General features: G+C 38.3%; 3 protein-coding genes across 5 annotated transcripts in view; 1 reads left to right on the top strand and 2 right to left on the bottom strand.

Annotated features, from left to right (window-relative positions):
* Positions 1–315: 315 nt before the first annotated feature.
* HSPD1 (heat shock protein family D (Hsp60) member 1) lies at positions 316–7,825 on the bottom strand. Its single transcript, XM_053472231.1, has 12 exons — positions 7,669–7,825; positions 6,958–7,133; positions 5,813–6,065; positions 4,545–4,627; positions 4,211–4,306; positions 3,922–4,015; positions 3,667–3,835; positions 3,219–3,318; positions 2,887–3,132; positions 2,265–2,439; positions 1,557–1,735; positions 316–951 (listed from the first exon to the last, which is right to left on the bottom strand). Exons 2-12 carry the CDS (start codon positions 7,129–7,131, stop codon positions 793–795), a joined length of 1,728 nt encoding a protein of 575 aa, XP_053328206.1. The 5' UTR covers positions 7,132–7,133; positions 7,669–7,825; the 3' UTR covers positions 316–792.
* Positions 7,826–8,013: 188 nt separating this feature from the next.
* LOC128502415 (MOB-like protein phocein) lies at positions 8,014–24,085 on the top strand. 3 transcript variants are annotated; one of them, XM_053472238.1, is made up of 9 exons: positions 8,014–8,354; positions 9,319–9,483; positions 20,034–20,096; positions 20,880–20,980; positions 21,197–21,239; positions 21,635–21,721; positions 22,119–22,198; positions 22,710–22,821; positions 23,175–24,085. In XM_053472238.1, the coding sequence occupies exons 1-9, from the start codon at positions 8,352–8,354 to the stop codon at positions 23,304–23,306; spliced, it is 786 nt and encodes a 261-aa protein (XP_053328213.1). In that variant the 5' UTR covers positions 8,014–8,351; the 3' UTR covers positions 23,307–24,085. The 3 variants fall into 3 exon arrangements, with proteins under 3 accessions (XP_053328213.1, XP_053328212.1, XP_053328211.1); XM_053472236.1 differs by lacking the exons at positions 8,014–8,354; positions 9,319–9,483 and adding an exon at positions 17,236–17,343; XM_053472237.1 differs by lacking the exons at positions 20,034–20,096; positions 20,880–20,980; positions 21,197–21,239; ... (2 more) ...; positions 22,710–22,821; positions 23,175–24,085 and adding exons at positions 9,824–9,913; positions 10,014–10,259 and having other exon boundaries at positions 8,207–8,354.
* A 1,810-nt stretch (positions 24,086–25,895) lies between these two features.
* RFTN2 (raftlin family member 2) overlaps positions 25,896–26,599 on the bottom strand; it is a 31,385-nt gene continuing 30,681 nt past the window's right edge. The window contains exon 9 of the mRNA XM_053472232.1: positions 25,896–26,451. Within this exon, the coding sequence (XP_053328207.1) occupies positions 26,206–26,451 (246 nt within the window). The 3' untranslated portion in view covers positions 25,896–26,205. The remainder of the gene's footprint in view (positions 26,452–26,599) is intronic.

Here is a 26,599-nt window from a genome sequence, read left to right on the forward strand (position 1 = left end):
CATTATCTGAAATACTCAGACCAGCCCATCTCAACCATGACACGTTCAAAGTCACTTAAATCCCCTTTCTTCCCCATTCTGATGTTCGGTTTGAACTTCAAGTTGTCTTGACCATGTCTACATGCCTAAACGCATAGTCGCTGCCATGTGATTGCGATAAAGTATTTATTTATGCACGCACACACAGAATTTGCTTGACGCAAACCCTAAATGCATTTAATTTCAACAATGAACCTCTGGGAATAGAGGCTCCACGGACAACATTTTAAAGCTTTTGTATACTGGCCAGTTTAAAACAAAATTCACAACGCAAAATGAGTTTTGTATTACAATTTTATTTTTAAAGACTACAAGCAATACATAGTCCCCAAAAACAAATTCAATAGAACATTACACTACTTGAGTAGTATTTTACGTGACCAATTAATATTTCACTAGCCAAGCAGCACACTTATAAGGCTATCTGGACAACAGCTACCTGTTAAGTAACTGAAACAATAATCAGGACCATGAAAACATTAGTAAAAAATGACTTATTTTGTAGAATGCCAGATGTTGGAGCAGGCCCCTCAATTCAAGGAATGTACAAAGGTATTCCAAAAATACAAAATAAATTATGAGAAGGCATGTATTATGATAAGTAAACAAGTGCATAATCCCAACTGACTTCCAACTGGATACAGCCATGAGCCACCAAGCTCAGTCTTCAATATTTTATCTTCAGAACACATTTTAGTGTTCACAATCATGATGAGAATATGGCAGTATAAAAGTTCTTTGTTCAGATGTGCTTTAGAACATTCCTCCTCCCATACCTCCCATGCCACCCATACCTCCCATACCACCCATTGCAGGATCCTTCTCTTCTTTTGGAATTTCTGTCACAACTGCTTCTGCAGTTGTCAAGAGTGAAGCCACACCTGCTGCATCCATTAAAGCAGTCCTGACAACCTAAATATTTAAAGAACATAGGTTAATATACACAAAACTAATAGCACATTTCAACCAGCAACAGAAAGATGAAGAAAAGGCATAATTCTATATGTCAAGTATTAAACACCAGGCCATATACTTAATTGGAACAAAGACAAAGCTTTGGGGGAGTTGTGGTTTTAACTCCCTCAGGTGGCTATAATAATATATATATATCTTCAAAGTTCCCTCACCCACTGAACTATGCAGGGCCAGTTGAGCTCTTCTTCCTTGCAAGGCGCCAACTGAATATATCGATTAATATATTAGCAGATTATATCTGAATACAGTACTCAGTGTACCATTACCATCATTATATTGTTGGTCACTACTTGCTCAATTGTCCTTAGTTTTTTTTTTTTTTTTTATTGCTTTTGTTTTTCACATCTCAGGCCCAGCCAAATTCTGTCTTAGCCTGTAAATCTTTTTTCCTTAATTTTGCTTATAGGCATGGATTTCCTACAAGACTGTACTTGCAATGAAAGGTCTACCTGCCTAAAAACCATAAATCATTACGTATGCTGTCCAAAGTCTGTACTTTAAATGTTTTAACACGTTTCTAATCATTCACATCAGACACTTACTTTTGTAGGGTCAATAATGCCTTTCTCAATCATATTTACAAATTCACCAAGCATGGCATCATATCCAACTTCAACAGGACTCTGAAGAATTTTTTCTACAATCAAGGAGCCTTCTACTCCTGCATTCTTTGCAATGGTCATTGCGGGAATCTTCAAGGACCTCCTTATAATTTCAGTTCCTGGAAAAAACAAAAACGGAGCGGTCACAGAGCATCCTGGGTGTTCGGTGTTGCTGAATACCTAGCTATCCAGACATTTCAGCTACATCATTGAAGTTTTAAAAACGGGTGTCTGCCACCATACAGTGGTGGAAAGTTGACAGCTCGGGGACGGGCCAGATGCCAATCTCAGTGTTACTGAATGAGAATGTAGATCGCTTTCTACACCCGTTTAACGCCACAACAGTCCTGGGACATCAATTGCCGTCAACTAAGTGTTTTTGCGTGACGTGTCTGGAGCGTCAACTGCCGTCAAGGGGTTAAAGGAGTTTCTTCAAATCAATTTCACCTAAGAGACCCCTGATCCCAAATATTAAAGAACTCAAGAGCTACATGGCCAGGAAAACCCTGCATTGGAGGGATATAATGACAGTCAACCAATATTTCTATAAATGTTAACCAAATTGGAAAAGCGTTATCACAGTCACAAGGTGTCACATATTTGCTTGTACAGAGTCTATATAGTCAGGCACCGTAAAGACAAACATACCAATTTTCTGATCTTCATTAGTTGGAGTGAGAGCATCCAAAGCTGGGATGCAACGAAGCAACGCGCAGCCACCACCCACAACAATGCCTTCTTCTACTGCAGCACGAGTTGCATTTAGAGCATCTGTTACTCTGTCTTTCTTCTCATTGACTTCAACGTCACTTGTGCCACCGACCTATTAGATGTTTAGCAAAGAAAATGATCAAACAAATAGGTATATAAAAAGGGATAATTCCTAGCTTTTGTTCTAGACCAGTAAAACGAGCACTGTCTGTGCAAGTCAGTGCAGCATTTCAGTAAGAAAATCGGTTCATAAGCTACACATGCTTAGAGGGACAGTATTAATGTTTCGGTGCTAGAAGTGGATTTCTATAATACATGCACTATAACCTGGTGTGATCAGTTTCTATGTTTCAATATATTTCTTTTGAAGTGTGAGAAATTGCGATTATGAAGCAGGCCACTGCTGCCTATGGGGAAAACAAACAAAACCACACACACTGGACATACTATCGTTGCATTAGGATTTTGTTTCTAGATCTTATGTCAAGACTTAAGTAATGTAGTCCGTTAGGAACAAAACAAAAAAACTGATTATGTGGTCTAAGCATTGTTTTAGTACCTTTAATACAGCAACACCATCAGAAAGCTTGGCCAGTCTCTCATTTAACTTCTCCTTCTCATATTCGCTGTTTGTGGTTTCCAACTGATCGTGAATTTCTTGAATACGCTTTTCAATCTGTGCTTTGTCACCTTTGCCTTTCAACAACATAGTGTCATCTTTAGTCACGATAACCTCTCCTACTTTACCAAAGTCATGAGGCTGAATATCTTCAATATTCAGAGTTAATCCCTCTTCTCCAAACACCTGGTTAAAATGATAATAAAAAGTAGTTTAGCTAAACTCCATTAATTAAAATGTTATTTTATGTTAAAGCAGGTCAAGAGACTTACTGCTCCACCAGATGCAATGGCCATATCCTTCAATTGGTTTTTTCGGTTGTCACCAAAACCTGGAGCCTTCACAGCAACTACTTGAAGACCAACCTTTAGCCTATACAGAAAAAAAAAAATCCAATGGTCAAAAATGAGCTATTTAGTTATATTTTCATATTATATATACACACACACACACGTTATAATAAATCAATAGTGAATGACAGTTATTATCCAGCTTTGTGGAGGTTGGAGTAAAGAGTCTGGTCTTTGCCCCAGAATGCAGGCGCCCATTAGTAAAACTAACATTGCTAACATACTAGAAAATGGGGGGGGGGGGGTTGGTGGAGCAAGTGCTCTGAAATTAGTAATGTATGGGTACACAGTATTCATGGAAAGTAAGGTCGTTTACAAAGTTCGCTTTCACTACCAATTAACACAATTACTTATTTAAAATCACACTTGCCTATTTAGAACCAGCGTGCTTAAAGCTTCGCCATCAACATCTTCAGCTATTATAACTAAAGGTTTACGGTGAGCATTTGCAATTTCGAGGGCAGGCACAATAGACTGAACACTTGAAATCTTCTTTTCACTAAGCAGGAGGTAAGCATCCTGGAATTCACACTTCTGGCCTAAAAGAACAAGAATAACAGTTTTGAAACAAAAAATTAAAAGCAAACAAAAATATATTTACACACACAAGATACAATGCACCTACCTTTAGCAGTGTTTATAAAGTATGGAGAAATGTATCCCCTGTCAAATTTCATTCCTTCAATTATCTCCAGCTCATCATGCAGGGTTTTGCCATCCTGTAAAATGGGATGCAACAAGAATGTCTTACAGAATCAGTTTCTGAGATGACCGTTATACTAATAGTTTCTTCATGACAACCTCCAAAATAATCAGAATCTCTTATATGAGACTAGTTTCAGAAACATTTACTACACTTCTTATAATTTACAAAAAAAAACCCCAAAACAATTACATAAAGTTTGAAAAGTTACCTTAACAGTTATTACTCCTTTACGACCAACTTTTTTCATTGCATCAGAAATAATTCTGCCAATTTCTTGGTCCCCATTTGCAGAGATAGTAGCAACCTGGAATAAATTAAGCACACTTAAGAATTGGGACTTAAACACAATTGGGGTAATATCCAGAAAACCGCATTCTACAAATTGTTCTTGCAGAATATGTCATGAGCCCATTTTTTTCCCCTTGATAACCATTTTCAGTACAAGATAAGGCAATATAAATGTTTTGTATGTGGCAGCCTTTACTTTACCCTGCGACATTTGGAGGAAAAAATAAATAAATAAAAAGCCAAAATATAAATACCTGAGCAATTTCTTCTGGTGTTGTTACGGGCTTAGATTGTTTCTTTAACTCAGCAATTACTGCATCCACTGCCAACATTACACCTGCAGGGGGAGAACAAGTTTACCCCATGGTCAGCCACACAGAACTCCAGGAAAAAAAAAAAAAGAAAGGCTGGAGAGTTACTGATCCCACATCACTTGTTCGTTCTCAAGGCAGACAATTTCTTTGGACTTGCTCTGAATCTGGACACTCAAGTTGTACGCGCTTTAAGGAATAGCTGTGTGGCCCCTTTTCGTTGCGTCAGTTCTGAAAATGCCCCATATGCATCTGCCCTTTCGCTCATCACCCAGGTAAATGGTGCGCACGAGATGCATTGAGCCGTTTAAAAGATAATATAGGGACAATTTTGCCTCTGCAAAGGCACAATGGGATTTATTCACTGAGCAACGATGAAATAATGTGATTTTGTTATTTTATCGCCAGGATGCATCTCCCAAGCTGGATCAATCACACAAATCTGCTTCTGATGGAAGCACAGTCCCTTCTATAGTTTGTCAAGTGACCTTTTGCTATCAAAGATATAGACTCCTACAAAAGCCAAATTAAAAGTGCTATAAATCATTTTATGTCGACATTCGGCACAAATATTATTCTTTATTTAACCCTTTCAGACCTCTGTGTAGCCAAAGGAAACTGTTTAATAAGCCACGATTCCCCTTTTGATAAACCTGCACAAATTATATATTTTTTGTTCAGGAGAAGTAGGGCCTTTTAAAATCATAGAACATATTACATATTTTTAATACTATTGACTGAAATGGTTTGGGGTAGTTTTTTTGATACTTATAATGGAAGGGCTAGGAAGCCCCCCATTTGTTATTAAAAAATAAATCTATAAATTTGTGATGTCATGGTGGCATCACTGGGCTCCCAATCATTTTTTACATAAACTCGGATTGAGTGCCTAAAAGTGGACACAAGGGAAAACTAAGAAAATGTTACTTTACAGGTTAGAGGTCGTACGAGTAATAACTAAATGTACCTTAATATTTTACAACTTAAGCGGCAGCAATGACAGCCACCTTAACCTTTTTCTTATATAGTGAAGCTATACTTTCAGCATGTATACGTATACATTAGAGACAAATCTTGTATGCAAATATCTACTGCATTACAAAATGACACAAATATTCACACACACACACACTTTATTTTGCTTCTCAAGTTTGTTGGTCCTGCCTTCTTTATGTACTGGATGAAGGATGTAGATGGAAATGACCACTTACCCCTTCTTATTTCTACTGGATTTGCTCCTTTGCTGATCTTTTCAAAGCCCTCCTTTGCAATTGATCTTGCAAGAACAGTTGCTGTTGTGGTTCCATCTCCTGCTTCTTCATTTGTGTTGTTAGCTACATCTTGCACTAGTTTAGCGCCAATGTTTTTGTATTTGTCTTTTAGATCAATTGCTTTTGCAACTGTGACGCCATCTTTAGTTACTTTAGGACTTCCCCAGCTTTGTTCAATGATAACGGTCCTGCCCTGTGAAAATAAGGCAAAGGATACTGTTAAAGAAACTGAAATAAACCAGTTTCCCCCGTGCCAATCCAAGTCATTGGTGAACTACTCTGGCATGTGACCACTACCCACTAATGGAGTGTGATCAATGTGTAAGCCACCAGTTAACAAATTAACAGACAATGTCTAATCAATGTCTTACTGCCACGTTTTTTTAACCCCCCCCCACTTCCATTTGCAAACAGCTCAAAATCAACTTAATTGAAGACCAACATGTTAGAGCAGCTACAGGAGCTTATTGGCAGATGCAGACATTGATGGACATACACATAACATGAGTGTACATACAAGGGTTACACGACTACAACTGTGCATGCAGCAGTTAGCTTTATAGTGTTACTACAGAGCACATATTGCCAATACGTTGATGTTTTGGCTGGTTTCAATCAACATGTTCCGCTTATCTCATACTCGGACTAGACTTTGCACAAGGTCAGTCAAGGACAACTGTGCCGAGGGGATGTTGTACTTACCCTCCCCCCATGGATGTTTATGGAGGTATGTGGGCATTGAGTTTTAAAGAAATACTACAAAAAATGTGTTCAATGTTAAGACATACAGAGAACGTTACATTTAAGCATGCCGTCACAACCCAAGGCTCTTGCATGGATAACTATAGAAAGAGAAGCTCTGTATAAGCATTTTTACTACAAAACAAGTGGGTTTTTTTGTTGCAAAGAACACACTTCTTCGTGGTGCTAGACATAGATCTTAGTTACAAAGTCTTCAAACATACAGGCAAAAAGCCATGTTAATATACAACATACCTACTCGCAAAGCAAGACACATGCTGTGCGCTCTTATGTAAATATCAAACATGCTACAGATTTAAAGCCTTTTACAAAAGCCACAATACCTTTGGTCCCATTGTCACAGCAACTGCATCCGCAAGAAGGTCAACACCTTGCAGCATAAGAGCTCTGGCATCAGCCCCAAATTTGACATCTTTGGCATATCCGCGGGTGAGATGAGGGGCCAATGCCCGGGACACCGGTCTCACCTGGCGCAGAATGCTTGGTAGACGCAACATTTCTTTAAGGAAGAAAGAAAAAAAAATTAACCATCAGGAGCCTGAACCAGAGGTGAGAGCATTTCTTAGGCGTGACTACCATTAAAGCCCCGGCTGTGAAGAATGAATGAAAAGTGCACCATGTCACACTATGTCTAGATACGAATCTTACGTAACGATGCCCGGGGATAGACATAGCAGGGCGCGGGGCTGCGACACTCGCCGACTTATTATTACATAGTAAAGGCGACGGGCTATCGGGATATCCGCGCAGATGCAGAGACTGTACAGGCCCCCCCCATAACGATAACAGGTTCTAGAAAGCGAGAAGAGCGGGGATGACCGGTAACGAGTACAAATCACATGAGCCCGTGAACGTGCAGTTGGGCATACCCCAAGGTCACAACGTTAACCACGTGCTTCCATTCCGATGAGAAAAAAAAAACCCCGAAACAAACGAACCTAAAGGCTTTAACGAGCGGTCTATTTCAGTTACACGCGGTGCTCCAACATGGAGGGAAACCCGTCACGCACCTGCGGCTCGTATCCTACACTTACCGTACAGGAGGCAGCGGCAGGCAGGAGATGCTCTCACACACGTGTCTAACGCAGACTGACGAAAGGAACAGCAAGAGCCCGCAACCTTCTACCTCCTCACAAGTCACGTGAGGCCGAACGTACCAGCATTTTCTCCGCCCGGGAACTAGCATGAATTCACAGGCCGGCCTGGGACAGAGTGAAGGCCCGCCCCGCCACTCAGCTTTCAGGCCGGGATGCACGCCTCACGCTTTGAGCCTATCAAGCTGCGGGGGCGGGGCCCACTGTCACCCACCATTGCGAAACTGAAGGCGGTATAGTTCTAGTTCATGCAGATGCCCGGGCTCCAATTCCAGAATCTTCTGGAACAGCCCCGGCTTCCAAGGTCGGAGGTGACATTGACAGGCGCCCCGGATGTTATAATGCCGGGCAGTTTTTCTCTGGTCTATTTTTGTGCGATTTTTTAAGGATAACACGCAAAATATGAAGTGGAAGAGTGGGTGTAAAGCCGCGACCGTGCACATGTACGAATTTGACAAGGCAGACGCGAGAGAAGCTGGGAGGATCCACGGTGACCTGCCGGGTGCGGGTCGCGCATGCGCGAGGAAGGCTTTGTATTCACGTGGATGAAGGGCAGAGGCGTCAGTCTGAGCTGAGAGCTAGAGCGGGTTGTAGAGGTATCATCTATCATTATACCGGGCAGCATGGTGAGTTCTCTATTGCTGCGCTTCCCGTCTTTCGGGTGATCTGATACGCGTGTTCAGCATGCAGCGGTGTTACCAGCATTATTCTGGGGGAATTCTCTTCTATTCTGGAGGAGAATTTTCTTTTGCAGGTCTGTCTTTAAAAGGTTAAGCCTGCCTTCCGTCACCCTGCTTGTGCAGACACAAGAATGCATTTACTTACCGCGCGCTTTTTGGTGGGTCCTGGTTGTGACCCGCTGTCTGGCTCTGGTGAAGCTTGGGGTGCCTGGTTACCGGTGAAGCCATGTGGTTTTCTGTTAGAGGTCTTGAGTTTCGTAGCCGTCCCCGTGACAGGTACCGCTATTGGAACGCTTTCAACATACGAGTCCAATATCGTTTCGGGATGCTGATGCTCGCTGGCGGGACTGGCTGCAGTGACAGACGCGAATGCTGCCCGTTCTCATCTTTAAATTCAATAATAGTAATATCTTTAAAGAATAGCCGGGGATGCGCTGTTGGCTCCTGATGTAACGTGGTGCCTGTTCGGTGCCGCTATTCTCTGCCAAGATTCAAAACTAAAACGAGTAGTGGAAGCGCATGAATGGATGATTCTCCCAGGTGGCGATTGAAAGGTTTTAATATGGTGCATGTTGACCATTAATAGTCATATAACATACATGTTCTGTAGTGTAGAGGGATGCATAGCCCAGTTATCTGCAGCGCTGCTTTCTTCTAAGCAGTTGTGGTGTGACTTCTATTAGACGCGAATTATGCTGCGAGTGCAGGAGATGTATCTGACCAGTGACCTTATGTGAGTGTGCCAAGGTCATTTGCTTGTACCCTCCTAACAATTGTAGTATTTGTAGCAATAAAATATCCCCAGTATGCACTCTAAAAATATAGTTAGATTATGCAATAGATTTGTTTATATGTACCTATTTACAGCTAGTCTTCTCTAAAACTACACGCATTTCTTTTGTTCTTACAGGCTGGACAAGCTTTTAAGAAGTTTCTGCCATTATTCGACCGCGTTCTTGTTGAGCGATTTGCTGTAGAAACTGTCACTAAAGGAGGAATTATGCTTCCAGAGAAATCACAGAACAAAGTGCTTCAAGCTACAGTGGTCGCTGTTGGAGGTGGATCCAAAGGAAAGGTAAATTCTTTATTTTTAGCGTTATTCCTATAAATTCATCTTATCTGTTTTGTTAAACATTACAAGGTTTTTAAAAATCATACCCAGTACTCTAATGCTCTGTTTTAAATAATAGACCAGTTTGTGTTTCACAGGCATCCAAAATATAAACAGTTTTTAGTTTTTCTAGCAATTTACTTTCTCATTCAAAGCGCTGCCAGCTTAACAAAAATCTAGAAGGCAGAATATGATGGCCTGTAAAAGTATTTTGTTTGTGTAACAATGGCGGAGAGGTGGGCTTTCTGGTAAAGTTTATGCTTTAAATTATCGAATTTCTTACCTTTTTGTCTTTCACTTTTAGCTTGGAGAAGTTGAGCCTGTCAGTGTAAAAGTCGGTGACAAAATCTTACTACCAGAGTATGGAGGCACCAAGGTTGTTCTAGATGATAAGGTAAGTTAGTGAGTTTTGATGTGGGAGAAGCTACATCTTCTTGTATTTGGATATTTTGAACTGCCTATTGATAATTCGCATTTCTTTTTCTCTCTCGCAGGATTACTTCTTATTCAGAGATGGAGATATCTTGGGCAAATATGTAGAATAACCTTGCTGCTGTTTCGTGTATGTTCATTCCAGGATACGTCCAGTTTAGGTTAATAATGTAAATAGACAATTTTTTTCTTTTGGAATAATGTAAAGATCCACACTTTGTACTTTTTTTTTCCCTTATGCCATACCATGCTTTGTCAATCATTTCTGCTTTATTTGATCTAACAATAAATGATATTGGTTTCAAGGATTTCAGCTTTCATTGATTTAAATTGTCTCTCTATTAAGTGAAATTGGTTTATCGGATATAGAGCATTAAGCACAATATGCAAACTAAAGGGGCGATTAATAGTACATTTGACTGAAATAACTGGCCAGTGCTAAGCTAGAATATCTTAAAGGTGAGCTATCCCTGAACACAAGGAATAGAAGCCTTGGTAAAGAACATATCAAAATACATTTAGTGGGTGTCTTTCAATGGCAGGCAACTTTTGTTGTGGTCATGCATTTCCATATAATGCTTCTTGTGTAAAGGAAAATTAAAAAGTGACCTTTTTTCCTCCTACCAAATTGTGTAGATCTGCAAGAAAAATGTGGGTTAAATATACACTCAGAAAATGCATTTCCATAACGTGCAATGTACAATTCAGTTCTACTGATATGTTGAAACAAACATCCATGTAGAGTCTCTATGATAAAGGTATACCCCACTGCTTATAGAACAAGTAACAAATAAGAGTTTATTCATGAAACTGAGATACACAAACCCTACCCTCGATTAATATAAGTTCGTTGGAATAATATCCGCAGTTTTCAATAGAGAAATGTCGCAGGGTAATCTTTACAATACCTAAAGGAGTTTTTCCTCCATTACTCCTGCATACTAAGCCAAGTTAGTTAAGCAGATCGTGTTGAGTCCTTGTAGAAGTTTAATTGCAAGTCAAGACACAGACTGTCCACCCATCATATACACTTTCATGCATGTGATTTCTGGGAGGTTCTCTTAAATTCATTGTGGTGTCCCTCCTTGCAAATGCACGGGGGGATTTTGCAGAACTCCCCCATATATTTGTGTGCCCTCCCCTCAATTATTTTCCATTCAGGAGATTGTGTTTGGCTGAACACATCTCCATGCATGTCATATACTTAGTCAGCTCCAGCGCTGGCTTAGCAAACGCCGCAGATGAAGGTCTAATCAGAGCCCCATGCACTGAAAGCACTACCATTGATTTCAAAGACATACTTTCCAGTCAGTGATTGTTACCCCCAGAGTACGTTAAGATGCACTCTTTAGTTGGGGTGTCAAGACCAGTAACCTTTCTCTTTAAAGATACTTTTTGTACATTGTATTGCAATACTTCAACCTTCGAGTACCCAGGTGTATCACATGCTAAAATGAAGAGTTCCCTGGCAAAAAAAACAAAACTAGTGCATTAAGTGTAATGGCTGGAAAGTGCTTAATAAGGAAAGGTGTTTTAACCGGCTTTATGATGGCATTGTACAAATCAATGAGTTCAACACTACTTTCACAAAAAGGACACTAGTACATTGTACAAGAAGGCCACAGGAATTGGCACAGAACTTGTCTTTGATGTCTTTGTGTCTCATACGATATCTAATCAACTTGATTACACAACTCAACTGTATGTTGCAAATGGACGCAGTGTAAAGGCGTTGCCAACATTACAGCCGAAACATGTTTGCTTACATCAAAGTAGACTTTAGATCACCCTAATCTCCTGTCCAGCCGGACACTGGATTTTTTTTCTCTGTGACATTGCCTTGCTCTTGCCACAAGATTAAAAGGACATTGAACCTTTTGACTTTCAGATACATTGATTCATTCCTACTAATGATTTAAAATACTTGGTGGTGGACTTGGCATCTTGACTCATTTGATACATTTCTTTGCATGGAAAGGTGATTTTACCATTTTTACATTTTTCAGTTCAGTATGTTAAATATGTAATTATTTACATATTAGAGTGTGTTAAATATATGCATTTTTTTAAATAAAATACTTAATATGTGTGTATCATGGTAACATCATAGCTACAGGATTTACATGATTACAACTTAGATAAATTACTGTCCAACATCAGTGCCTCCTAAATACACTCCAAAATGTTGTGGAAAGCCTTCCAAGAAGAGTACAGGGTGCTCCATATTAACGTCCATAGTTTTGGAATGGGATGTACAACAAGTTCATATAGGTGTGATGATCAAGTGTCCACATCTTTTTGGTCATAAAGTATAAGTGAAGGGGAAATTTTAAGGTGAAAGTGGAGCGACTATCGAAACCTGGGATTAAGATAGATCTTTGAGACAACAATGTTTCATTCCTTCATGATTTATCTCTCCAAAGTAATAACGTACATTGACAGCTACACATTATCTGAACAAAGCATGACTTATATGGCCTTCTGGTTATGTTCAGGCACACTATTTTTAAATAATTGAATCATGTGTCCTGGAAAACGTAGATGGATGATGATTCTACACGGGTATAAAATGATATAAAATATATTTCCCAGCAGCGGTCAGAAGGCACTTTCCACACTCCTAAAAAAATAAGCCTATTTAGGTTGAGAATGACAGCAAAAGATGCCACTGTGTTAATAAACACTAAATGTTTTACTTTCACAATGTTGCATGTGATGGTTGTTAGTTTAGTGCAAATGTACATGACAACTTTGTCCTTGAGCTGACTTTTGTAACATGTGGCAGCTGTTCATCTGACCAAATAGGTCTTGTTACTTATAGTCCTGTTTTGGGGGAAGACAGCTGCTCCCAGAGTTCCTAATGTAAATTCCTAATGTAAAATATAACATGGTAATATATATCTTCTTAAAGGTTTTAATACAATAATTCCATACTTAAAGTAGAAGCATAGCACTTAAGGAAAACCAATAAGTAGGGACATTCTGGAAATGGACAATTTTTTTACAAATACACCTTTTGAATGCCCAAGTTATGGTGGAATACTTGGTAGGATAAAAAACATTTGAAACAAATGTTTTTATTATATTTAGATGGGAATTTTCAAGCGATCAGAGAAATAATAATTCGATTCGATTTTTGTAATGTAATAAAAGATATTTATATATTTCACACAGGTTATTATTTTATTCATGATGCAAATGTGTTTTTAATTATAAATCACAGACTTGACATTTGCTACATTGTATATGACTATTATAGGTGATTTTTTTTAACTCTTAATTGTAAAGCTTAACATTCACACATATATTATCTACTGGAACATGCTAAATTGTATTCCTCAAGATATGCCCCTATTTATAGCCTTGCTCATATGCTAGGCAACATTTTCAGTACTGGATAGCTGAGCACCAAAATCTGAAAAGCCTAAAAAAAATGCTTTACTTACAATGAACTGCATGAAAACAACTTTAAAGTACAACTTCATCTTTAGCCAAAGCGCTGCACGCAAAGCAAGTTCATTTTGTGAGTTAATGCAAAGAAAGTTCTATAGAATTCAAATGTCATACCAGGCACAAAAGAGACAACTGCCCTTGACAAGATTAAATATCCACAAATTCTCATGGTAGAGACCTTGGAATGTCCTTGCTTCCACTGTTTTCCAACACAAGTAGTCCTTGGCCGTCTTTAAAACCCCCCAAAAACACGATAAAGCATAAAAGGCGCCAATGCAAAATTGCACAATGTTTTAGAACGATGAGTTCATTCATGCAGTATAACTAGTTAACCACAGACGGCTGTGGCAAAAGTATTTGCCATTAGCTGTAGACACAGTGTAAGACGCACAGAAATCAAGAAAGAAAAAAAAACAATTCGGACATCACGGACAAACATTAAACAGGCGTAACAATAAATAGTAAAAGACAGGCCTGCAAAGGCAAGGATAGGAATATTTACATGACCAGAAAATTACCACGTAAATTCTACAAACTATTAACATTGTAATATACAAGTTCAAAGACACAAATATGTAATTGATACATATGTTTAGAAATGTTTAAAATACATGAAAAAACGATGAAGGCACTGCCTGCACATTATCAATATTAGTGTGTAAATCAGTAATGCAGATTATTGTCCATGATAGAATATGACAGCAGATAAAACCCATTCAACCCATACAGCCTGCCCATTTTTCCTGATGTAAACACTGAAGCTTTAATAGTCCTTGGTTTTGGTTTAGATTAAGGATAGCCATAGGCCTATCCTACTCATGTTTAAATTCCCTCTACCACTTCTTTTGGTTAGCTGTTCCACTTATCTACCACATTTCCAGTAAAATAATGTGTTTATTATATCTAAGCATCTAACCCTCTACCTTTAAATTCTGGCCTCTTGTTGAATGTGATAAATACTATAGGGCCAACCCTGGAACAGGAGCAGTTAGGTGGCAAGTATATTACACGTCAGAAAATACATAAAGTGCACATGATGGCTGGAGTGTCTCTTTAATCAGTCCTTTCTAAAGACATTGTAATATTTTCCTTGAATTCTGATGTTGTATACTATTTGCAAGTTAGCAGCAAGTGGGTACAATATATCAGAGGGTCTGTATGTGTATGAATGTGTTACAATAAAAGCATGTGTATTGTACCACTTTGGTTATTCTTCTGTATACACTGACACCCCATGGATACTGGATGAAATTACATCACAGTACATTTAGGCACAGAGCCACTAATTCCAGTTCCTAATTCACAAGAGCTGGATATCCTGCCATAGCACATACAACATAATCTTTTATGGTTTCTATGTACAGGGAAAGGAGGAAAGTGTACTTTTTATGTGAAAAGGTGAGCAGTTGCATTACCTACAAAGGGGATTTAACAAACAGCTCTTACGAACAATCACATTCCCCAAATCCCACATTTTGCAGTATTTTGGGGCTACAAACTAAAGAACAAAAAAAATATACCTATGTCAAAATTTCCAAATTCAAATGAGCAATATTAAAAACTCACCTAATGTGTATGGGGAAAGGTATTTTTTTTCTTTTCAGAGGAAAATGTTACTTCAGAGAAAAGTCACATTTCAGAAATTTTCACATCCCACCTACATTCAAAATACATATTCTTCTAACAATTGTGCTATTTTTATTATTGTGCTATACTGAGCACTGTCAATTCAGTGCAATCAAGAGAGACCAGTGATGAATTCTGGCCCATGTTTATATACACATTTAGGTAAAGTTGTAAAGAAATGTGGATCTCATACACGTCTCTAATTCCCTATTCTGTTACGTCCCAGTTGTGTTTATCTTTGTGCTACAAGACGTATACAGCTACTGTAAAACATGAACATTGATCAGCTATAACATTATGACCACTGACAGGTGATGTGAATAACACTGTTTTCATGGTACCTGTCAGTGGGAAGGGGCGTATGTTAGGCAGCAAGTGGACATTTCATCCTCAAAGTTGATGTGTTTAGAAGCAGGAAAAATACGCATAAGGATCTGAGCGACTTTGACAAGGGCCAAATTGTGATGATAGAAGACTGGATCAGAGGATCTCTAAAACTGCAGCTTTTGTGGGGTGTTCCTGGTCTGCAGTGGTCCAAGAATGGAAAAGAATTGAAGAAATCCAAGAATTGTAAAAAGTCTTTCAGAAGGATGCAGCACTCTTGGCATTGTTAAGATATTGGGACATGATCACAGAACCATCACACGTTTTGTTGCAAATAGTCAACAGGGTCGCAAGAAATGTGTTGGGAATAAAAGAAGCATATTAACTGCCAGAGATTTGAGAAGAATCAAACATGAAGCTACCATGAAGCCATTATTATTATCTTTATTATTATTATCTTTTATTTATATAGCACCAACAATTTACAATCCTCCAGTGCTGTCTTATTCCAGAACTGCAACCTACCCGGAGTGTCCCGAAGTACAAGGTGTTCAGTGCTCAAAGACACGGTCATTGTACGGTAGGCAGAAACCGGACTACCACTGAAGAAGACACACCAGTTGCAACGTCAAGACTGGCCCAAGAAATATCTGAAGACACATTTTTTAAAGGTTTTATGGACTGATGAGAGTGACTCTTGACAGTCCAGGTGGATGGGCTCGTGACTGGATCAGTACAATGCTCCATCGCATGCATCAAAGTACTCCACTGCATGGCTAGCAAGTAAAGGCCTTAAAGATGAAAGAACAACAACATGGCCCCCTCATCTGACCTAAACCCTATCGAGAACTTGTGGGCCCTTCTTAAACGGCAGATTTACAGAGAAGGCAAACAGTACACCTTTCTGAACAGTGTCTGGGAGGCCGTGGTTGCTGCAGCACAAGAAGTTGATCATCAACAGATCAAGAAACTGACAGACTCCATGAATTGAAGGCTTATGACTGTCATTGAAAAGAAGGGTGACACAATTTTTTACTTGTAAATTTTGAGTTGTTTGCGTAATATTCACTTTTACTTTCTTAAATATTCAATGTAAAGGTTTCTTAACATTTTGGATTGACGGAGAGCACTGTAGTTATTGAATAAGAAAACTAATCCTCAAAAATACAACTTGCCTAATAGTTGTGCACACAGTGTATGTTACGGTGTTTGTAAGTATGTTACAAGGTGTAAGTGTATGTAAGTACGTTGCTATGTGTGTTAGCATAACATATGTTACTGTGTGTATGTTACTGTTTGTAAGTATGTTACAGTGTGCGTTGCTGTATGTGTTAGCGTCTTTATACGTTACTGTGTGTATGTGTATTGTGTAAGTATGTTACAGGGTGTTAGTGTGTGTAAGTATGTTAATGTGTGTGTATGTTACTGTGGAAGTATGTTCCAGGGTGTTAGTGTGTGTAAGTATGTTACAGAGTGTAAGTATGTGTAACTATGTTATTGTGTGTATTTATGTTACTGTAGAAGTATGTTCTAGGGTGTTAGTATGTTACAGGGTGTTACAGTATGATTAACTATGTTACTGTATGTGTGTAGGAGGAGCTTTGGGGGCCCGACTGTAAGTCTCGCAGGGGCCTAGCATTTTGCATTACGCCACTGACCAAACCTGTACTGCTTTAAGAGTGCAGATATGGAATCCTATAAGGAAGCCGTATACCTTGCAAGACATTCTGAGTAATATACAAGTAAAGACATTACTCAAAGGCTGAGCGCAATATACAGACCATTTATTTCCCTTCCCACCCTTTCCGCCCAAATGCATCACTGGAACAGACTCTGGAGGCGGAGACGCCCCGCAGCCTCCCTCCTCCTCCTCCGCTTGCATTCAGCAGCTACATCCGGGTTCTTTCTGGAGCTCTATACTCTGTCACTATGGTCATGGCGGAGGGTACTGCAGTGCTGAGGAGGAACAGGCCCGGCACTAAGGCTCAGGTAATGACACTCGCGCTACTCTGCTGCTTTATCGAACATAAACCGCTGTCGCATCGACAACCGCTACGAGAGTTAAGCGGCGGAGGTACGGGCGTACAAGAAGCGAAGCGTGGCAGAATACAGATTTGGTCGTACGACACCATTTTCCGTGCCGGTATCCATCCGCGCATTCTCTGTTTGTGAGGGGAGTTGTTAGGGCTCTATTTTCCTTACCTTGTTAGGGTGACGGGAAGCCCTTTCACTTATAGACTGACACCTAATCGCAGATTCGTCACGTTTTGTAGGTTGTGCTGTTCTTAATATCCACGTATTTACTAAATCTAGTGGTGTTTTCGATAGTACTGTGTACCCTCGCAGTGTGTGTATATTTTTAAACCACGCTCTTGGTTTACAGATTCGTGTTTTCCTGGTCACTTTATGTTGTACATGTAGGAGATTAAAAAAGATAAAATCTCACAAACACATCGAGGAAACCTGTGATGATGTCATTGAGTCGTTTTCTGGGGCCAAGTAGAGGTTTAAGGAGTTCTAAGTTTAAATTAGGCAGCCCTGGTGAACTTAACATTCCCATAAGGGTGATAAGAGTGAGAAGACTGTAGCAAAAATGTGCAACGTTTTAATGGTAGACCGGCCTTTACATAAATACTGGGTATTCCTGAATTTTTATTATTATATAATCTATTATATAACAGCAACAATTTACACAGCGCTTCTCACAAAACATATATTCAAAGAGAGTGACAGCAGTAAAATTGGCAGGCTAAGACAAACCGATGCATTAGGCGAAGGGCGCCCGGCTGGCAAGCTTACGATCGTTTGATTATTTAACTTAGCAGTCATTTTCCGAATCTGTAAGCCTGCGGGATGACTGCGTAGTCTCTGTGCGGTGACTCTTCTGCGTTGAGTAGTGAATGATCTATTGAGTATGGCTTTAGTTATTCCATGGAACTTAGAAAATGCAGATATCTTATTAGAGTAATAGAAAAGTAGTGGCTATTCACCAGCGGTCTATATGGCTTCATATCATGTATTTCTACGTTTATCACTCATTTCTCACATACCTGGAAATTGAGTTCTCAGATGAATGAAAAACATACACAGAATGGGTAAACAACACTGTCAACACAAACAATAAGTAACCAAGCGTGTATATGTTATCTAGGTGAAGGTGTTGCGTTAATTGATACAATAATCCTGTGTTTGTTTTATTATATCTTTTGTAATTTTGCTCCATGAGATCTGGAGTCTGATCAATACATGATCGATATTAATACAAATGTTTTATTCTGTTATCTGAGTATGAGATTGAGTAGGTGTGGGACAAGGTGTCTATGGCTTCTTAATGTACTTCTGACTATATTTTACATATGGCTACACTTGTATAGAGCCACCACACTATGTATGTCTCTTACATTATTTAATAAACATTTGTCGACACCTGTAGTATATGCTTTATAAGAGCATAATGTCAATATACTGTTCTTACATACACTTCATTGTATACTTTCTGCTGCATTTTAAGTACAATTCACCTATTCACTAATATAAAAATGCAGCTGAGCTACTAGTTTTGAGTAAAGCCAATTTGTTTGTTTTTTTATGTTTTTAACTGCCCCCCCAATAAGTTGTGTACAAAGTTAAATCCTTTTTACACTCAATTGTCACCGCTACTTGATTAAATAACAAACCACAATCATATAAATGAATTAAGATATTCTGCTAATGTATTGCAGCTGACATTTTTCAGTACTCCTCAGTTACAATAACCAAATCCACCAAAAAGAGGTGTGTGTGTGTGTGTGTGTGTGTGTGTATATATATATATATATATATATATATATATATATATATATATATATACACACAAAAAGGGAAAACAAAAAATATATAGTCTAAATCTATGTGATTACAAGAAAGAAAATGTATACGTGAACACCAATGGCACAGTATAGCTTTAAAACACATATAATATAACGTATTTATGCAGTACAAGTAATTCATGCGCATGAGTTCATTTTGTTTGGATTCCAGTCCATTTTACTGAACACGTATCTATTGTTATTGGACTAGTATGACTACTTCCTGCTTCCATTCTATCTGAATTTTGATGTTTTGCTGGCATACGTGTAAATGAATGTAAGCTCAGCTCCCCACGCCTAGAACAGGAGGGCTGCTGAGCACGTGCAGGAATGATCCCTTCTGCGTACACCTCTGGTAGATGTAGTCAGGGGAGAAGTTAAATGAAACAGAAGTCTCGCTTTCTAGCTCCAGCAACGAAAGAATGCCTGCACCAATTTGCATGCAGCATTCATTAATAATTACAATACAATTTTAGCGACTAGACTTTTCCTTTTATACGGCCACTAGTGAGCCACACCCCTTGGTTGCGTGGATATTTGTGCTAGTGTATATATGCATGTATGTATGTCATGTCTATTCAGTTTTGTGATTTCCTTCATATGATGTGCATTTTGTTAACAGATGTCGAAAAACTTCAGTGATGAAGTTCTTCTTGGCTGGTATTAAGTTTCTCCCTGCAATAGGAGACAGTGTTGGAAATTGGTTAAAGAAAGACTGTTCGCTTTTAAAATGGGTACATAGAAATGCTTTCCCCCCCCCTAAAGAATGCAATGTGTTAAGATAAAAGTGTAAATGTCTTCACATTCATTTTTTGTATTTACTCTTTCTAGGATTTTTACAACTGGCCTGATGAATCGTTTGAAGAAATGGATAGTACGTTGGCTGTTCAACAGGTAAGATATAGATTAATGAACAGATTGTATATCAGGTTATAACTATCACTGGGCAAAAATACCATGATAAATACTGCATCAGGACATAGGAATCTGTTGCTTTTTGTTCCGTGGTGGTGGCTGCTTGTAAGTAACATTAACAAAAAAAAAATGAATATGTTGTGCATCTTCATAGCCTCATATAATTGGCGGGAAGAGTGCTGCGGTGTAACTGGATATGTTCCTTTACTGATGTCAAAAGCATTCCACTCGGTTGGTAAATACAGTTCCTCACAGTGAGAAGCTGCTTTGGTATAACTTGGTGACAGTGAAGCCAACATCATTCTGACCATTGTTCCCTAAATAAATAACTGTATCTGCTCCCTGTAAGTGGACATCCTGTTTCGAATGCCATTCAAAGCCAGGTTATTGCCCCCCCAATCAGTGTAGTCACTGCAGGTTTAAAATGTGGCGCTGTTATTCCCTTTCTGCCAGTTTTGTGATGTTTATTGCTTTGCACCTTAAAAAATACTTTTGGCTGTCACTTAGTAGATTGTTCTGTTACAGAAATCTAACCATGTTTCAATTATATTTCTTAATCCCAGCTGCGATTGCGATATAATAACTGGGATCTCATATGCTTGTGTTTTTAATTCTATAACTCTATTATTCTATGACTAGCCCTGGGCAGATGGTTTATTGTTCACCCTGCCATATTTAGGCTCTTTGATATTGTGTTCTGTAATATCCAAATTGTGTGCGCTCACTCATGTGTTTGTTTTGTTTTTGTTTTTGTTTTTTCAGTACATTCAACAGAATATAAGGACAGATTGTTCTAACATTGACAAAATTCTGGAACCCCCTGAGGGTCAGGATGAAGGAGTGTGGAAATATGAACATCTTCGGTAGGTATTAGTGACTCGTTGAAACTTCCTGCGATGGGTCTATAAACTCACGAATCCCACTCTCCATTCATAATGCCACCTTCATTTTCAGGTTTATTCGCATACATAGATATTTGAGATTTTACAGTAACAGATTTATGTTTAAGGATAATTATTCAAATGAAAAGAAATTCAAAACAATGTCCTTACTGTTGTATTTCTTTTTCTTTTTTACAGACAATTTTGTCTTGAGCTTAATGGGCTTGCTGTCAAACTCCAGGTAATCGTTGTTATATGCCCGAGAACCATTAGGATATATCTTGTGTGTTGGCCTGGGATTTTACTCTGGCTCATAACTTGTAGCCCCCTCCCCCCTTTGCAGTCCATACTGTTAAAGTGGGTCTTTCATCCACAAAAGTGATCACAGTTCACCAAAGGCAAGTGTGCTAAAACTAATCTTACATATTCTTTATATGAGACATCAGGAAATCAAATACTTGAATCTTGCAATAATTTTTGGCTAGATACCCCCTCTTCAACCATACCCCTTAATCCCTTATGTTTCCAGCTGTGGCTGTTCCCAGTAGTTTGCCATTCAGTGCTATGGGAAAGCTGACGCAGCTGTGTTTGGTTGTTTAAGGGGCTGTGTGTTGTAACAGCAATGGTTTATTTCAGACTGAATGCCACCCTGATACCTGTACTCAGATGACTGCAACTGAACAATGGATATTTCTTTGTGCGGCCCATAAAACACCAAAAGAGGTAAGACTTTGCTTAACGTGTACATTTTCAGTGTTTGATTCTGATCTTTGAGCTGGGCGTGAAATCCTTAAAAGACAAATTTCTGGGGGAAAAAACCCACATATATTTTTCATGGTGTATATTGCACACCTAGCCTTACAGAATCCAAACAAAAAAGATCGAGGTGTGGTTTCACATGAGCACACACTGATCTTTCGGTTGGTTCGTAAAGATGAATTGGTGAACAAGACAAGATATAATGTTTTTGGTCCTGACTACTTTAGAGCAATTGAAATAAAACTAGTTTTCTTCCTATTGAACTGTACAAGATGGCACTTACGCATTGGTTCGATGGAACAGCGACTTTCTTTGAAACAGTTAATGGTTAAATTTTTTTCTTTTTCTTTTTGATTTGCAGTGTCCTGCTATAGACTACACAAGACACACGCTTGATGGAGCTGCATGTCTACTAAATAGCAATAAATATTTTCCAAGCAGGTAAGTTAGTTGCGTGAACAAACTTCATGCATAACAAGCCAAGTTGCTAATGGAATGTTTTCTTAATTGTGCTTAGTGTTTCTGTTGCCAGTAGCATTGCATTGTAGGTCTGATTCTTTTCTTCTGTGGGTACGTTTACTAAGTAAAACAGTTTAACTGCTATGATGAACTGTTTAAAGTAACTTGGCAGCATTTCCTGCACTGTAATTTTAATCAAATTAAAGCGTTCATGGAAACCGCAGTGTACTGTAAGCAAATACACATGAGCTGCATTAAACACAATTTAAGGAGTTATAACTCGAAATCTGAAAAACTGAAATCAGTGTTTATTAATAGAAAATATTGCCGCCAACAGGTTCTAGAGAGTGGATCCCGTTTTAAGCACGTGTGCAGCCATTTACCCGGTTAACAAAATAACCCCCGTTATGCCCTATGCATGGTTTAGCTACTCTTCAGAATGTTAATTTTCATATGATTTAGGAACATTGTCACTATACGGTCTCTTTCACAGGGTTAGCATAAAGGAGTCTTCAGTAGCCAAACTAGGATCAGTATGCCGTAGGATCTACAGAATATTTTCCCATGCCTACTTTCATCATCGCCAAATATTTGATGAATATGAGGTATGTATATTTGCATTTTTCTCTTAAATTACGTTTTAGAATACCTGTATGTTATGTCAATTCCCCCGGCATAAGTGTTTTTTAAGTGTGCACCTTTCAAATGAGGCTTTCAAATGTTTCAATGCCACAATGATTTGCCATTGGTTTTTTTACCGGGTAAGTGATTCGTAACATCAGATCTGAGTGGGAATACTATCATGCAGTGGACCTTGCCATCCACGCTTTTTTTGATTATTGAATTGAATGGCTGAGCATGGAAAGGGTTTGTAGATGAGACTTTACACTGGGTAACATGCTATATCCTCTTAATGCCGCCTTAAATTGCATTCACTAAAGTTTGTTTTATTTTCTAGAATGAAACCTTCTTGTGTCACCGTTTCACTAAATTTGTGATGAAGTATAATCTTATGTCCAAGGATAATCTGATTGTTCCTATTCTGGAAGAGGAGGTGCAAAATTCAGCTGCTGGGGAAAGTGAAGCATGATCATCCTAGCAGAGAACTGCATCTGTGTTTTCGAACCTATTAACATTTACGTACTGTATATATAATTTTAGATTCTTCAATCATGTATCCTTATAATGGCTTCTTTGTTTAGTATAGGTTTTGTATACTATGCGTGTTACCTTTTTAAATTTGGGAAATATATTAAGTTATTCATTGGCTGTATATTCATCAACGTGGCTTTCATGGTTTTTAAGAATTTAGGATTCTGTTCGTAATGCCTGTTTTAATAAAATAGCTTTTGGTTCTCTTTGTTACATACTACACAATCTTTTGATCGTACTTGGGGAAAACATCACCAACTTTGATAGGCAGTTTATTAATAAGATATCGATATGAGAATGCAGGGCGTCTCACTGTAAATCCTTTTTTGAAGATCATTTTTTGCTGTGAAATATGTAAAACAGAATTTTGCTGTTATAGGCTTGTCTGTTCATTAAATTGTGTAATATTGGTATATATATAGAAGTATTTTTAAATGTAATGGAATATAGTTATATACCAGTACACTTGATTGGAACTCTTTAAGCAATATTTACTAAGTGGTGTCACATTGTATCTTCTGTCCGGAAGAGCGCATACCTCACTTTCTTCTCATGGAGTTGCACCGCTTGGTAAATACAGCACCTGATCTGAGCACAGCATCCTTCCTTATTTCTGTGCCTCTTGTGGTCAAACGTAAAGTTGCAGATTCCAAAACAAATGATAAATGAGCTTACTGTCATGGCCTTCAATAAAAATAAAGCATATTATCAACTTTCCTTTATTTCAGGTCATTATTGATTTAGTCTGTGTTTTCTGTGTAGTGGGTTTTAGATTTGTGATTTAGGTATAGATTTAAGCTCAATTTGAAAGAAGCATAGCCTTTTTAAACAAAACTTTTATTTACCATAACCAACTAGGCCAATCCAAAATCCTCTTACCTTCAGAAGGGTAGATGGGGAAAGTCTGTTCCAGTGGACCTAGACTAGCATTCAAGTGTAGCTTCTTCTTGGATGCTGACATATTTTGGGTGAGCCTAACCTATAAAATCATGGATCAAAACATCCTAAAGTGACACACATATCAGCTGGTTGATGAATGTTCTTTTTTCAGAATAATAAGATTCACTTCAATCTTATCAGGTGCTTTTCTATAATGTCTTACAATGCGGTGCTGTGCACTGCTTTCTTACGCACAGTTTTTCTCCATCTTTCCCTAACAGTGGTCTCCGCAATGTTTATAAGTTTCCTTCCTGTTAATGGTCAATTCTTTTAGCGTAATAGCACAATGGCTATTCGACTACAGGCAATTGTCTCTTATTTGCTTGAAATTTGAATACTTTTAGTAGTGTGTGTGTGGGGGGGAGTGCTGCTCCAGGATCTCTTCCTTTCAAATCTAAAGAGAAGCTCTTCTGTGTCTATTGTATAGTCTCAGGTGCCAGGAGTCTGACTGATGCTCTGGCTTACGTGAGTATTTTATGGCTCTGTGAGTTTCAGTGATCATGGAAGTTTTAAGTGAGAGTCGTGGTGGTCAAATGAGGTACTTATAGCTACAGCTTACTTCTCATTTCCTGTTTGTTCTCTCTCAGCTCAGATACAGGCTCCTGAGACAGAGAATGGCAATTCCAGATTCGGTTGATTATTAAAACAAAAGTAGTTATGTATTTTGGCCAGAAAGACACGTATTTATGCTAATTTAAGATAACGGAAGCCCGTGAGTTAGGATGTATTCCAACTGCTGGTTTTGTAATCAAGGAACATGTTTAGCAAAACTGGTTGAGACATGAGAATGTTAAAAGCTTAACACTGATGGACTCACGAGGATACTTGAATCTCACTTTCCTAGCAGCATTCATGGGCTGTGCATTACAGGAATTATTCTTACTTTACATCTATGGAAAGCAGAAAGTACACCCAAACCATACGGACCCTTTAGATTACCTTAATTGCAAAAAACTGACAATTTAAGGCTTGTAAATATGTCAAAAGTATCAGTTTAATGTAATTTTAATTTATAAAATATAGCAACATTTATTATTCAGAAAAAATGTTTTCTCAACAAAGTAGTGCATGGAAATTTATTTACAAAGTGGAGATAATACTTTGAAAAAATGGATGTAAACATGACAGTTTTCCTGCACAATACTGTAAATGGCTTTAGGAAGCATAATAAATGCAATGTTAATTATTCCACGCAATAAAGTACGGTATATGCACCAGATTTCTAAAAAAAAAAAAAATCATTTCATTTTTTATTTAAACAGAGCTGATATGTTGCATATTTTATCTGGTGTTTTTAAAACTGCTATAAGTACTCATGCTAATGAATAGATAATACAGAGGACTTTTACATCTAATGTGCACAAAAATATTTCTATACATTAGTAAAGTTTTTTTTATTATATATCATTCTGGAAATTGTTTTGTAAAAGTTAAATAATTTTAATAGCTTAATATTTTTCTAAGCTGGAGAAATGACGAGATTAATGATGTTCTTACCTGTATCTTTAAATATTGTTATCAGGACTGGCCCTAGGCAAACCCTGCTTCTGGTTCTCCGTCCTGCACGAGGTCGCTGCCTTATTGTAAAGTTTCACACACAATAATAACATTCTTCAAAAGGTGCTGTGTATTGCTTCAAAGTACAATCCTGAAAACTTGGTTCTAGATTGCATGCGTGTTACACTGGTGCAAATTATACCCAATATTTTACACTATAAAGGAAAGAAGCTGGCAGCAGTGTCTCTTTTGCCTATATGTCAGCCCTGATAACATATATAAGGGGTCTGTGATATATATACACATGTTGGATATAGGGCAGTTTTTCCTTCCTTGACTTTGAGAAAACCACTTTAGTAAATCAGTTTAATGGGCCACCAAAATGGTTAGCTACACATGTATTACATACAAGTAACCTGAGTTACTCCATCTTCCTGCTCAAACTGTCCATCATCCAAATCTCGTAGCATGCTGTCATTGCTGCTGAACCCAGAGAATCCTCCAAGTCCATCTTTAGCCCAATATGGTTTAGAAGATGATAAATAAAAATCATCTGACTGTCCAATTTCAGAAGTGCTTGGAGCATGTCGTTCAAGGCTTTGATTACAAACTTTGTTCTTTTCTTCTAGTTGCCTCACGGATTTTCTCTGAAATAAAAAATATTGTCAATTTATTAACATTTTAACATGAACATTTAGGTGCCCTGTGGGATTTTGTTTTAGATGTTCTAGATTGCCTTAGAATTGACACTCCAGCTAGGATTTGCACATTAATGAATATGATAGCTGCGAGGTA

Source organism: Spea bombifrons, chromosome 7 (genome assembly GCF_027358695.1).
Source record: "Spea bombifrons isolate aSpeBom1 chromosome 7, aSpeBom1.2.pri, whole genome shotgun sequence".
NCBI classification, from domain to species: domain Eukaryota; kingdom Metazoa; phylum Chordata; class Amphibia; order Anura; family Pelobatidae; genus Spea; species Spea bombifrons.